The sequence below is a fragment of the Papio anubis genome, chromosome 5, assembly GCF_008728515.1.
Source record: "Papio anubis isolate 15944 chromosome 5, Panubis1.0, whole genome shotgun sequence".
NCBI lineage: Eukaryota > Metazoa > Chordata > Mammalia > Primates > Cercopithecidae > Papio > Papio anubis.
The window spans coordinates 149991643-150006822 of record NC_044980.1 but is presented as its reverse complement, the minus strand read 5'-3'; the positions used below and the strand labels follow the sequence as shown (position 1 = coordinate 150006822).

At 44.0% G+C, this 15180-nt stretch overlaps 1 protein-coding gene across 4 annotated transcripts in view; it reads right to left on the bottom strand.

Annotated features, from left to right (window-relative positions):
• Positions 1-15180, bottom strand: part of CYFIP2 (cytoplasmic FMR1 interacting protein 2) — a 133808-nt gene that overhangs the window by 36473 nt on the left and 82155 nt on the right. For all 4 annotated transcript variants that reach the window (XM_021939907.2, XM_003900431.4, XM_017960089.3 and 1 more), the window contains exons 24-26: positions 3787-3930; positions 2530-2620; positions 1323-1453 (exon numbers count right to left, since the gene is read on the bottom strand). In XM_021939907.2, coding sequence (XP_021795599.1) covers positions 1323-1453; positions 2530-2620; positions 3787-3930 — 366 coding nt within the window. The remainder of the gene's footprint in view (positions 1-1322; positions 1454-2529; positions 2621-3786; positions 3931-15180) is intronic.

The window sequence follows — 15180 nt, the reverse complement described above, 5'->3', positions numbered from 1 at the left end:
ATCCTGCAAGGTAAAACAACTGTCCTCCATCATTAAAAATGAAGATGACAGTGCATGTTCTCCCTCGGCCTGGGACAGCTTTACCAGGCAAATTCCTGCTCATTCTCCAGGCCACCTCCCCGGAGAAGTCCTTCCTCAGCCCCAAGAACGCATTGAGTTCTCTGTCTTCTGTTCCCACGGGACCCTGCACTCACCCCTCCTAGCTCTTGCTGTAACCATAGACACACGATTTCAGCGTAAATATGGACAGGACAGGAGGCAGGGCTGGACACTGCTACATGCCCCAGCACAGTACCTGTCCTGAGGTATCCAAGGAATAATTATCTAATGAGTGAGATGGAGCAGGGAACCCCCTTAGAGGCCTGCAGCACCACCGCACCTAAGCATGGAAATAAAATCTTGAGTTTCTTCAAGGGAAATTCCAGGCACCTAGCTAGCCCTGAGAAGTAAATAAGCAAGCTGATAAGCAAGAAGGTAATAGTAACTTAAAACAACAGCCAAGGAAGCTAGAATCACGGGATGTTTGATTCCCTACAGAAATTAAAGATAACATCTTCACATATGAGCCGGAGTTGTTTTTCAGAAACCTGGACCCACACCAAACAGATGTGCTGACATGCAGACCTCAGATAAGAGGGAACTGCAGGCCGAACTCTGACCGCAGTTCTTTGTTCTAAACTTATTCCTGGGAGGCCTGGAAGAAATCATACGCACAAGCCAGAGCTAACATTCTTTTCTGCTGACCTTAAATTTTAAAGCTTCTCTTCCTTACCCAATTGCAAATCAGAAACTCTCTGAATCTACCTATGACTGTAAGCCCCCACCTACTTCAAGATAGCCTGCCCCATTGGGCTAAACCAATGTGTAACTTCCCTACAATGACTTTTAACTTTGCCTGAAACTTCTGCTTTCCTGAAACTTACCCCTGCCTCTAAAAACCCTTGTTTGCAAGTCATTGGAGAGGTGAAGTCTTAGGTGAAAACTGCTCAGTTCTCCTTGCATGGGACTCTAAAAATAAACGCCCTCCTTTCTCCTGCAGTAAACCTCGGCGTGGATGTTTGTCCCCTACTGTGCCAGGCAAGTGGACCCCAGTTTGGTTCCATAACATGAGGGAATGGCAAACTAAGACCTAGACAACTGCACTAATCGTGACTGGGAGAGCCAGGACTGGAATCCATGTCTGTCTGGAAATGAACTGAAAAGAGCATGTGAGCTTACACTAAAAGAGCACAAATTGATGCTGCAGGAGCCTCAATATCTGGTTGGAGTTGGCATCCCCTCCAACCTGGAGATACCTCAGTTCCTTTGGGCTCTGGACTTACCAGAGCTTGCTCTATGAGGAGGCAGAAGAGGATGGCATTGCCCACTTCCCTCAGGCTCTGGAACACATCTGTTTTGAGCTCTGCGTACTCAATGATGTCCTTCAGCTGGTGGTGGAAGAACTCCAGGATCCCTGGGAGAAGAAGCGGGATGGGTCAGTGGGAAGTTGACACTGCTCAGTAGGGTCTATGGGAAACAATGACTGAGTGGCAGCCCCAGACCTGACTCGGATAGCAAAAAGCCAAACCACGTATCCCTCTTCTCTGCAGGCCCAGAGTGAGATTTCTTTCAGGGCTCAGTACTGGAAAAAGTTCGAGAAGCGGGCTCGTGTCTTTTTCAGAACACACACACATGTGCACGCGCACACACACACAAATGAGGCAGCACTGGACCCTTTCCAGTCCCTCCAAAGTTGCCTGAATTCCTATCATGACAGGAATGAATATTTATTAGTAGGTGTCAGATATTGTGCTGAGCACTTTATCTGTACTATCTCATTTACTACAACAATATCATTAGGCACTATTACCCCTGTTTTCAGATAAGGCTCAGAGAGCATAAGGGGCATGCCCATAGTCACATAGGTAGTAAGTAGGGCAGCTGGGACTGAACTCCAGAAATTTTAGCCTTATCTTTTTCCTATTCTCAATCATGCAGACCCAGCACTAGACATCTTGGTTTTGAAAAGAAACATCAGATGCCAAGTCACAGTCCCCATCTTTCCCTCTTCTCCAGGCCCTGTATTCAGTTCACTATCAAGGAAGGAAATAATTATTTCTCTGCCCAGTGGTCAAACAGCAAAGATGTCCATTTCCTGACTTATCTTAGATATGTCAACTTGGCACCACTGCCTGGAGCCTCGGTCTCCCCAAATATGCAGATGGAGGAAGATCTGGAGGTGCTGAGCTCATAAGTACCTTTTCTAATAACCTGGCTCTGCATTATTTAAACATGCTGACATCTGCTGTCGTCTTCCAACTTCCTAGCAGTCCCATGAGGCAGGCCCCGCAAGCATCATCTCCCTCCACTGACAAGATGATACCATTGCTCAGAGGGATTAAAAGGCTATCTAGCTAGTGGCAGGGGAGGATGGATAGCCAGTACTCTGCCAGCTCACTGGCATGTTAGAGAAGCAAACGCTCTGAGGTGGATGGTCAGAGCCTCCCTCCCCACCATGGGATGGGTCTGGATTGTTTTGCTATCACCAACCTGGGGAGCCATACTCATGTCGGGGCAAGCGGCATATCTTGGGCATCACCTCTATCAGTGTTTTCACATACTGGAGAATGGTTCCTTGGAGCTGACAAAAGAAGAGTACAGATGAGTGAGATAATCTGCTGCAGCAAGTGTGCATCTCTGGGCTGAATTCTGGGCTACGGAGGTTCTGTTGAGACCTCTGAGAGGAAGGGGCAGGCTTACCTAAAGGTGGAGAACAGTCCCTTTGACCTTTATAAGGGAAAATAAGCCTTTATAAGACTGAAAAAGGAGCTCTCTCATTATTTTTTTGGGCTTACAGACTTCAAGGAGGGCACATTTCTAGGTGTAGGGTCTTTCCTGGGGCTGAGGATGCTTGTATCAGATTCAGACTCAGAGCTAAAATGAAATGGAGCCAGGAAATTGTGGAGATTGAAACAAGCTATTTAATTTCAGCTTGGAAAATTCATGGCACGTTCATCCCTCCTGTGCCCAAGGCAGACATCTTTAATCAATTACCACATTTTCTTGTTTTACTCTGGATTTAGCTCCACAATCTTTAACAACCCATGGTTCCACAAAGCTGTTGCCACAGAATTGGAGTTAGCAGATTAATCCTATTTGCTATCCCTGATCTGGTTATAAATTACTTTTGTCACTTGAAATTTTCATAAATATCTTAAATGTTTTGGCCTTCAGCAGTGTTGCAGGAAATTAAATGAAATTCAGATGACCGTATTTGGGGCAGATGCAGAATAGTGGTAAAGGGATATAGCGGTAAAGGGATACAGAACTCTCTTAAAGCCAGTGCAGTATGAGAAGCAGTGTTTAGCAAGAAATCCCAAGGGAAAGAAGCATGGTGATTGATTAGAGATGTCTGCCGTGGGTAAGGGCGTGGAAAATGGCAGCTACAAGTGTCATGAATTCGCTCTGCTCAAATTAGATAATGGAGCACAGCTGGGGAACATGAGGAGTCAGTGGTAAGCGCTGAAGGACAAAATCAGGATTTCTGACTTCAGTCATCAAATACAAGGAGTTTGGGGTCAGAAAATGAGGAGCACAGCTATAGGTCAAAATGTGCACAGAAATGTAACAGAATGATAGGTAAGACCAATCCAGGGATACGGGCAAGGGACTCCCTGAGCAGTTTCTACAGGCAGAGCTGCAGTGCCTGGGATTTGTTTTTACAGGCCAGGTAAAAAGTAAAAGCAAACCTTGTTTATGTCAAACCCACATGGGCACATCTCAAGCCACACTGAGGCCTTTCCTTACCAAGCTCTTCACAATCTTTAGCAGTTCCTCCATGACCACAGCGATGCCCTGGTAACCCAGGAGTCTGCAGATAGTCTTGAAATGAGGTGGCCCCACAAAATTCCTGTAGGAGCTGTAGATGTGGCTGTAGGCAATGTTGAGAGGCTGGAAAACAGAGTGGCAAAGTAAGTGCCTGAGTACAGAATGGATGCTGGTGGAGTCCTGGCAGATGTTCCGCTGACAGAAGAATTAGGAACTCAGTGTTATGAGTGTGCTCACTGGGGCTCTATGAATACGTTTGCAAAATGGTGGTCATAGAGAGAGGTATGGTCAGTGACTACAGGATGGCGCACAGTCACCAGATGGAGCAGCCACTCCCTAGCAGAAGAGGATAAAGCACTTCCAAGCAAATATCCCTTTTATAGGGATTCCTGCCACCCATGATGTTCCACACCCAAACCAGGAGTTTCACAAATGGAGCCATGGGGGAAAAGATAAACAGTCAATTTCCTTTCTTAAGAGGCATTTCTAGACTAGACATTGGCTGGAAGAACCATGTGAAAACTCAACAGCTGCTTCAACATTGTCATCTTTCCTCTACTGTTAGTTGTTTCCATCTATGACAGGCAGGGTCCTGGGAACACACAGGCCTGGGAGTCAGGAGACCTCTGCTGAGTGCATGGGACAACTGCCTAGGGTTTTTGAGCCTTAGTTTCCACATCTATGAAATGAGGGGTTGGATCAAGTCAGTGGTTTCCTAACTTTAAGAGCAGCAATCCGAAGGAAAGATGCCACGGAAGCTCATATGTGAAGCAGGCAAAATGGAGCTGCTCTGGCTTGGTGCTGGCTGGGGACCCAGAGCCCTGGCCACCACCATTGTCCTCTGGACCCCATGAGACACCATAACTGAACCTGAAGGATCTCTTTAAGATCCTTGTCTGAGAATATACAACCAAACTATAGGGCCCTAAATTGGTCTCACTTGTTTGGTGAGAATGTAAAGTTATCATTGACTCTAACGCTCTGTTCTGGAAATGCCGCTTACGAAGCACCTAATGCCAGGCTTTGTGAAGCCCTCCAGGTACATTCTTGTTTCATCCACCCAACAAACCTATGTGATCTATATCATTATTAGTCCCATTTCACAGATGAGGGAACTGAGGCTCAGGTGGGAAGCAGCCTGCACTCACTTTAAGTGGGTATGGCTGATTCCAAAGCCCATGCTCCACCTACCATGGTGTATTTTGGAAGTTGAATTCTTATATAAATGATACTCAGTTTTTTACATAAGGTTTTAATTCAAAACTTAGGTTTTTTTCCTTTGTTTCTTTGTTTTTTGAGACAGAGTCTTGCTCTGTCACCCAGGCTAGAGTGCAGGGATGTGATCTCAGTTCACTACAATCTCTGCCTCTGGGGTTCAAGCGATTCTCCTGCTTTAGCCTCCCAAGTAGCTGGGATTACAGGTGCCCTCCACCATGCACAGCTAATTTTTGTGTGTGTGTTTTTAGTAGAGGCAGGGTTTCACCATGTTGGCCAGGCTGGTTTCAAACTCCTGACCTCAAGTGATCCGCCCACCTCAGCCTCCCAAAGTGCTAGGATTATAGGCGTGAGCCACTGCACCCAGCCCAAAACTTAGTTCTGAGTATAGTTCTCACAACTGGAATTGCAAAAATCTTGTACATGAAACATGCAATTTATGGGATGACCACATAAGATATTCTATTCACTGAAATTCTCTACTAGCTAGCTAGTTAGAAATTCTACAGTTAAATGGAAATTCTCATGATGCTTTTGAAGTACTGAAAGATTTTCAACTCCCTTTGGAGCCATCAAGAAAATATTTAATTGAGTTCAGTCTAAGTTTTGAGTTAAGTATGTATATATGAATTATTCTAAACTTTACAAAACAAGCATCACAAATATGCACTAATAACAAGGATACGTGAAGAACACAATTAGAGTTCCCACTAATAGCAAGGACTTGTGAAGAATTAGAACACCCACTCATTCACCAGGTTGAGTAATAGTTCACTTGGTGAGCTCGTGTCTAGATATTGGGAGGCCTGGAATGTGAGAAAGAGCAAAGTTTTGTACATGACACTGAGGAGCTGTCACAGCAAACTGCCTGAACCTAGGGGAGGGACTTTTTGTATTTAGCTTCGAAATGTATGGGCCAGGAATGGCTTACGTAGGGAGAAAATGGAACTGACTTAAGAGTATGATGTTCACTGAAGTCGATGTTCAGCAAATCCTTGGAGTGTATGACTTGCTGAGTTGATTTAGCTAACTGTGGGGCCAGGCCATGTCACTTTCTAGGCATGAAGCAAATCTATTTTAGTGCCTCTGTCACAGGCCACCCTGTCAAACAGGGCTGGGGCTAGGTTGAGGTGAGTGAGGCACACAGGATGCAAAATGCTAGGAGGCGTGTACTCTTCTAAGCGAGTGCAGCTTAGTTTTTGCCTTGTTAGCAAAGCCCCACTCTGTATTCTCCTGTTTCCCTCTCTGGAGATAAGGAATACATAGCAATCACCAAACAAGCCATGGCTTACCTCTGTTGGGAGGAGGAGACTAACTGGAAAGGGGCACGAGGGGACTTCCTAGGGTGATGGAAAAGCTCTACATCCTGATTGGGCTGTTGACTACATAGAGGTGTTTGTCAAAACTCACAGAACTGTACATACAATTATGATCTGTGCCCATGTGCACCGAATGTTTGCATCCCTTCCAAATTAGGATTTGGAATCTTAATCACAAACAAATTAGGATTCTTGTGTTGAAATCCTAACTGCCAATATGATAGTACTAGGAGGTGGGCCTTTGATAGATGATCAGGCCATGAGGGTGGAGCCCTCATGAGTGGGATTAGTGCCCTCATCAGAAAAGATAAGAGTGCTCACTGTTTCTCTCCTCTCTGCCATGGGAGGGTACAGTGAGGAGAGGGGCCATCTGCACAGCAGGAAGTAGGCCCTCACCAGACACTGGATCTGTTAACACAAGATCTTGGACTTCTCAACCTCTAGAACTGAGAGAAATAAATTTTGTTATTCAAATCACTCAGCTTATGGTATTCTTGTCATAGCATGCTGAACTGACAAAGACAGTGCGTCTTACTGAATATGATTATACCTCAATAAAGAAGTAAATTTAAAAATCCCACTGAGCTATGTCATAGGTTAATTCACCTTCCCAACATGATTTTCAAAGGTTAAAAAGCAGAAACATGCTTTAAATTTTCTCCTGAAGAGGTCGGTGGCTTAAGCCAGCACAGGTACCAGGTGACAAAGACCTGGCTGTGCTCACAGCCATGGGAACATGGTGTTCATGGACGGCCCTAACAGCCTTCTCATTCTCCACCCACACCAGGGACTCTGGGTTTCTCCTGTAAACCCAGCAAAGCTCTCAGAACATTCTCTTTTGTCCCCTTTTCAAATATTTAATGAAAGGAATTTCTGAGTAGCAGGGAGCTTTCAAATGGATATCTCTGGAGGGGACAAAAAGCAATCATCTACTTATATTTTCTGTCTGGTTCTCTGACTTCTTTTCTAGCTTTGTCTGAGTCTAGAGGATGGGCTCTGGGGTGGGCACACCTGAGTTCGAATTCAAATGTATTAGTTAGATGCTCTTGGGCAAATTACCTAAACCCTCTAAGCCTCGATTTCCCCTAAGTAGAGATGATAATACCAAATCCAGTAGGGTTGTTGGAGGTTTAAATGTGATCACATATATAAAGCAGTCAGCATGGGGCCTGGCACACTGGAAATGCTTACTGAAATAATAGCCATTAATATTATTTTGTTTGATGACTTGGTAAATAAAGATGAAAACGCAGCTTTCTGGTCAAATTTCACCCCAGCAGCTCTGGCGACAGCTATGCTTCTCTGATTGTAAAGAGGGCAGTGCATAGGTGGGGTGTAATTTTATACAGCACAGTGTGTACCCCACAAAGTGATAGGATAGAGGTAAGAGCCAGGACTAGTTGATAGAATGCACCAAAAAACACAGATTTGACTCAACATTAAGAACATCATAGAAAGGGGAGATGTTCACCAGCAGATTGTACCGGGTGGAGTCCCTCCTCATTGCAGGTATCTTATACCAAGGTTGTTATAAGGTTCCTGTAAAGGGCTGGAGGTGGGGATAGATGTGCTTCCTCTAGAGGATCAAGCTGAAATGCATTCTTCCCGGACGTTCGTCCTTCTGAGTGGTCTCCTAAACCCTCACCCCCGCCCAAGGAGCTTCTAGTACCAAGTTTCCCTGAACTCTTCCTGGCAAGCACAAATAAACACACATTTACATATATGGAAACTGTTCAGCAGGAATTCCCAGATCTAGGCAGAGGTGGAGAATAGTATTGGAATTGTTTTACCACATAAGGATTTTTAAAATGCCCCCTACACACCCACTCGGTGTACTTTGGAGGCCTCTGGTTGACATTCCTATGTCAGACTTGGATTCTGGTCTAGACTGGGAGTTTAAGCTTTAGTTGATGGCCCAAGATGCATTTCATGTGAGAAGGACCAGCATGAAATGAGGAGAATTCAAATCTCCTAAGATTAAAACAAAAACTCCTCCGACCCCTCATTCCCCCAAATACACCACACACATGCAAGAAGAAATGCACATGCATGCTGAAAAGTACACACATACACACCCCCGGAGGGCACCCATCTGACCTGCTGGCTCAATAGGAGGCTGGGCCCTATTGAGAAAATGTGGGAATAGGGGAGCCTGGGCATTTTCTGAGGGTTGGCAAAGAAAAACAAGAATGCAACATGACGTGAGCCATTGGAAACTTGCCATTGAACCAGTCCTGCTAACTGATAGGTTCCAACCAATGGGCCTCATGGGAAACTAATTATGTATCCTACCTGGTTAGGATGGATCACTTAAAATCAAGCTTGTTTAAATCCGCATTACACAAAATAGATAGCTTTATGAGATCTCAAGAAATAAACAACCCTGATTCAGGAATTAGAGCCATGTTATTACTGTGTGACGCAGACCTGCATTTTCTTGAAAAAAAGCAAAAAAGCATTTTTAAAGAGAGAAAAAAATATGGTGAGTGTAATCTGGCAGATCCTGGGCACTGTAATATTATCTGTAGATGAACTTTAAAATGTTGTGGTAAAATATACAAACATAAAGTTCACCATTTTAACCATTTTTAAATGTTGTATATAGGCTTTTCATCTATCTGTTGAGATAAGCCTCTATCTCATCAGATAGTAAACATGGCCAGCCACTTCAAACAGTAAGGCCTATTTACTTGGCAAACTGAATTTGTAAGCAATTTGCATCTCTGCTCTCTGGAATCACAACTGCTGTTTTCAGAGGTCCCAAGAGGAATTAAAACTGTTCTTAATTTCCTATTTTTGTTACAATTTCTCTAATGGATATCATCAGCCTACAAACACAAACACAGCTCTCTAATTTAGGTGGAAGAGCTGCAGCTCAATTCTCTAAAATCACTGCAGGTAAATGAAGGCGAGGGCAGAAATAAAATGGCAGCATCGTCCTTCTCGGGAAGGTCACAGAGCAAGATGGCGCCAAGGACTGATCAATTCTCAGTTCCAGGATCAAATCCATTGTGAACGCTTGGGTAAAACTACTAATGTGTCATCACTTTTCTTATAATCAGTACTCATGTGATGACACACAATTACATCATGCTTCTCCGTGAATTTTTCGCATACGAATTCCATCGTAGCCGCCCACATTGTTTTCTGTGGCTGCTCTAACAATTACCACAAACTTGGTGGCTTTGAACAATAGAAATGTATTATCTCAGGCTTCTGGAAGCCAGAAATCCAAACTAGTATCCCTAGGCCAAAATCAAGTTGTCAGCAGGACCACACTCCCTCCAGAAGCTGCAGGGGACGATCTGTTTCCCACCTCTTCTAGCTACTGGAGGCTGGCAGCATTCCCTGGCTTGCGGCTGCACCATTCCAAACTTCCCATCTCTGCTGGGTCTTCACATGGCCTTCTCCCCTTACATGTGTAAGCTCCCTCTGCTTCTCCCTTATGACACTTGTGATGCATTTAGGATCCAGCATAATCCAGGATCCTCTTCCCATCTCAAGGTCCTCCAGTTAATCACATCTCTAAAGACCTCTTTCCAAAGAAAGTTACATTGACGGGTTCCAGGATTAGGACCTGATGTCTTTGGGAACCATTCTCAGCCTTCTAAACCAGGTAAGGCAGTGCAAGTATTCCCATTTAGCAGAAGTGGAATCTGAATCCCAAGTGAAATGAAGTGACTTGTCTGGGTTGAGGTACAAGATGAAATTCTGCATAGGAAATTCCATATGTACTGGTTGCCAAAATCACAAAAGCCTTCTGGACTGGTGGGTAACCTACCTTGTGGAAGTGGTACCATGCAGACAGAAGGGCGGGGTGGTGACAGGGAAGGGGGTGGTGCTATTGGTGGTGGTGTCACAGGGACCAAGATTCCCCTGGTCAGCCCAGGTGGGCAGTGTTGGCATCCAGGTATGTACCCAGCTGAGCTGTGCCCAGCTTGCTGCAGCAAAGCACTGGGTTCTAGGTCCTAAGGATATGATTTAACGAGGAAGGCACTGTGAGAGTATGGCAAACTTGCCTCAGACAGGGGCTTGTGACAACCAGGCCAAACAGATCACACCAACAATTTCTAAGGGCCAAAAAATTACCAGGGAGTTATTGGAATAATTGAACGAATGCTTTATGTCACAATCTGTGTCACTTGGGAGGCAGTTTTAGGATAGACTCTATATAATTTATTTTATTTAGAGAATATACTCTTAAAGTTTTGATTCATGTATTAATTCTGATTACTTGACCAGTTGTTAAAGTTTTGTTTTATTTAGCATCATCCCTAAGTGACAGAGCTCTTGGGCAGAAGAACCTGGGCTTCAGAGTAGGGCCTGCTCAGAAGAGGAAACACTTGCTGGTCATATTTCTCCGAATGAGTTGATATCTTCCCTGATGCTACCACATCAGGTGGTTAGATGTTCTCTGTAAGAGCTTTTAGTTCTTCACCTGCTCCACCATTCTGGAGTGCATCATACTTTGAAGTCCTGGCCCTACCTCTCAAGGGAAGCTAACCACAAAGCAAAGGGCTACTACGGACTGAAGAATCACAGGTTACAGGATGGTACAACCAGAGCAGCAGAGCATCAAAGAGGCCAGCCAGGATCTCCAGCTCTAGTGGCCAACAGACCCAGGCTTACACCATTGTTTGCCAGGACCTAGCTTCGTGAGAGCAGCCAAGCCGTCCCCCCGTGAGCTTCAGTCTCTCCAGTTGTACAATGGGGATAAGAAGGCCAATCTCAAGGAGTTGTCATGCGGTTTGTAAAACGAGAACACACATGTAAAATGCACAGAAAATTCCCAAGTTTGAGTTGCATGAGTTTTACTGTCATCTTTGAACTTTTCTATATTATTCATGTACAATGAGTATATACATTAAAAAATAAAACCAATAAAAGTGATTTAAGAGAGGAAAAAGCAAGGAAGTGCTATGCAATGCAGGGTGTAAACTTTGCTCATTATAGCCTCTGGAGGAAGCTACGACCAACTCAGGAAATGGCTCTGATCCACTGACCTTTTCTTCTTAATAATGACAAATACTATTCCTAAGACCAGGACTTTATAGACATGGGTTCATCTGTTATAAATAACACTACAAGGCAGACATTATAATAGTCCCATTTTTAAAGTGAGGAAGTTTCCCCTGAGAACTGGAACAAGACAAGGGTGCCCACTTTCACCACTTCTATTCCACATAGTACTGGAAGTCCTAGCCAGAGTAATAAGATAAGAGAAAGAAAGGGCATCCAAATGAGTAAAGTGGAAATCAAACTGTCACTGTTTGCTGATGACGTGATTGTATACCCAGAAGACCCTAAAGGCTCATGCTATACACCAACACCGACCAAGCTGAGAATCAAATCAAGAACTCAACCCCTTTCACAATAGCTGAAAAAAAATTAAAATAGTTAGGAATATACCTAACCAAGGAGGTGAAAGACCTCTACAGGGAAAACTACGAAATACTCTTGAAAGAAATCACAGATGACACAAACAAAGGGAAACACATCCCATGCTCATGGATGGGTAGAATCAGTGTTGTGAAAATGACAATATGGCCAAAAGCAATCCACAAATTCATTGCAATTCACACCATCAAAGTACCATCATCATTCTTCACAGAACTAGAAAAAACAATCCAAAAAGGAATATGAAACTGAAAAAGAGCCCACACAGTCAAAGCAAGGCTAAGCAAAAAGAGCAAATCTGGAAGCATCACATTACCTGACTTCAAACTATACTATCCAGCTATAGTCACCAAACAGCATGGTACTGGCATAAAAAATAGGCATATAGACCAATGGAACAGAATAGAGAACCCAGAAATAAAGCCAAATACTTAAAGCCAACTGATCTTTGACAAAGCAAAAAAAACCAAAGTAGGGAAAGGACACTCTTTTCAACAAATGGTGCTGGGATAATTGACAAGCCACATGTAGAAAAATGAAACTGGATCCTCATCTCTGACCTTATATAAAATTCAACTCAAGACGGATCAAAGACCTAAATCTAAGACCTGAAACCATAAAAATTTTAGAAGATAACATCTGAAAAACCCTTCTAGACATTGGCTTATGTGAAGACTTCATGACCAAGAGCCCAAAAGCAAATGCAACAAAAACAAAGACAAATAGACGGGACTTAGACTAAAAAGCTTCTGCACAGAAAAAAAAAATAGCAGAGTAAACAGACAACCCACACAGTGGGAGAAAATCTTTGCAAAGTATACATCTGACAAAGGACTAATATCCAGAATCTACAAGAATTCAAACAAACCAGTAAGAAGAAAACAAAACAAAACAAAACAAACAAAACACTCCCATCAAAAAGTAAGCTAAGGACATGAATAGACAATTCTCAAAAGAAGATATACAAATGGCCAATAAACATATATATATATATATATATATATATATATATATATATATATATATATATGTATATAAGCTCAACATCACTAATGATCAGGGAAATGCAAATCAAAACCACAATGTATTATCACCTTACTCCTGCAAGAATGATCATAATAAAAAATCAAAAAATAATACATGTTGGTGTGGATGTGGTGATAAGGGAACACTTTTACGCTGCTGGGGAGAATGTAAACTAGTACAAATATAATGGAAAAAAGTGTGGAAATTCCTTTAAGAACTAAAAGTAAGAACTACCATTGGATCCAGCAATCCCACTACTGGGTATCTACCCAGAGGAAAGGAAATCATATGAAAAGGATACTTGCACACACATGTTTATAGCAGCACAATTTGCAATTGCAGAAATTTGGAACCAGCCCAATGCCCACTAATCAATGAGTACATACAGAAAATGTGGCATGTATACATCATGGAATACTACTCAGCCATAAAAAGGAATGAAATAATGGCATTTGCAACAACCTGGATGGACTTGGAGACCATTATTCTAAGTCAAGTAACTCGGGAATGGAAAACCAAACATCATTATGTTCTCACTTACGAGTGGGAGCTAAGCTATGAGGACAGAAAGGCATTAAGAATGATACAATGAACTTTGCAGACTCGGAAGGGTGGGAGGAGGGAGAGGGATAAAAGACTACATATGGGGAATAGTGTATACTGCTCATATGGGTGCACCAAAACCTCAGAAATCACCACTAAATAATTAATCTATGTAACCAAAAACCACCTGTTCCCCCCAAATCTATTGAAATTAAAAAAAAAACTGAAATAAGTAAATAAATAAATACACAAATAAATACATAAAGTGAGGGAATTTGGCCAGGCGTGGTGGCTAATGCCTATAGTCCCAGTACTTTGGGAGGCCAAGGTGGGTGGATTGCTTGAACCCAGGAGTTCGAGACCAGTCTGGGCAACACGGTGTGGGGAGGATGCTTTTTTTTTATTTTGTTTTTTTGAGACGAAGTCTTCCACTGTTGCCCAGGCTGGAGTGCAGTGGTGCGATCTCGGTTCGCTGCAGTGGGAGGGTGCTTTTATGCTCTGTGGGGACTCACCACTAGCAGTTGGGAAGAGACATGCTGTATGCATTGCTGCAGATTTAAGACAGGCCCCTGGGAAGACTGAATGCCATGGGAAAGCTTCAGAGCAACTGTCTGATCTCGTATCTACTAAAAACACAAAAATTAGCCAGGTGAGGCAGGGCGCAGTGGCTCACGCCTGTAATCCCAGCACTTTGGAAGGTTGAGACAGGTGGATCATGAGGTCAGGAGTTCAAGACCAGACTGGCCAACGTGGCGAAACTCCATCTCTACTAAAATACAAAAATTAGCTGGGCGCAGTGGTGCACACCTGTAGTCCCAACTACTTGGGAGGCTGAGGCAGGAGAATCACTGGAACCCAGGAGGCAGAGGTTGCAGTGAGCCGTGATTTTGCCACTGCATTCCAGCCTGGGCAACAGAGCGAGACTCCATCTCAAAAACAATAATTAGCCAGGTGTGGTAGTGCACGCCTGTAGTCCTATCTACTTGGGGGGGCTGAGACAGGAGGATCACCTGAGCCTTGGGAGGTCAAGGCTGCAGTGAGCCATGACTGTGCCACTGCACTCCAGCCTGGGAATTCCAGGGCATGCTCTGTAAGCCACTCACTTTCCCCATGTGCCAATCCAGCTTTGGGACTGGGGCTTGCCCCATGTTATCCCTTCACTGCCATCTTCAGGAAAGGTGGAAGAACCTTGCTCCTAGCTGATTTCCTCTAGCAGTAGTTTACTACTGGTGTCAACTAGCTGGGGCCCACCTGGCCTGACAGCAAAGAGGCTACCACTTGCACAGACTCTGGAGGAATTGTCCCTGATGATGGAGAAAGTGTGAGCATGGCTGGGGTGTAATGTCCTGGGGCAGGTGTCCCAGATACTTTATCTCCTTCGCAAAGGGCTGCACTGGCTCCTCTGGGTGCTGCTGGCGAGTGGCGACAGCTCAGAGGAGCGGGATGAACCCTGGCCTCCGAGTCTGGGGCCCCATCCCATTTCACTGGCAGCTCTGCCACTCATCAGCCAAGTGGCCTGAGGAATGCCATGTCTTCTCCCAGGACTGTGAAACAAAAGGGCTTCGAGGCCTCACATTCTCTGAGTCTCTTAATTCCACAGAGGAAAATTTTTCATGGTTAAAAATGTCATCCAAGAACATTAAAAATAAATTCCCATTTTCTGTGGAAAAAGGCTTGAGTCTCTACCTTGTTCCTCCTCAGACCCCTTAAATCTGGTATTTTTACTCCCCTCAAAATAATCTTTTCAAAGGGCACCTGCAAACAGTTGCGTGGCCTTTCTGTGAGAAGGATGCTTTCATGCTCTGTGGGGACTCACTATTAGCACTTGACCTGACTCTGCTTGCATGGGAAGAGACATGCTGCACGCATTGCT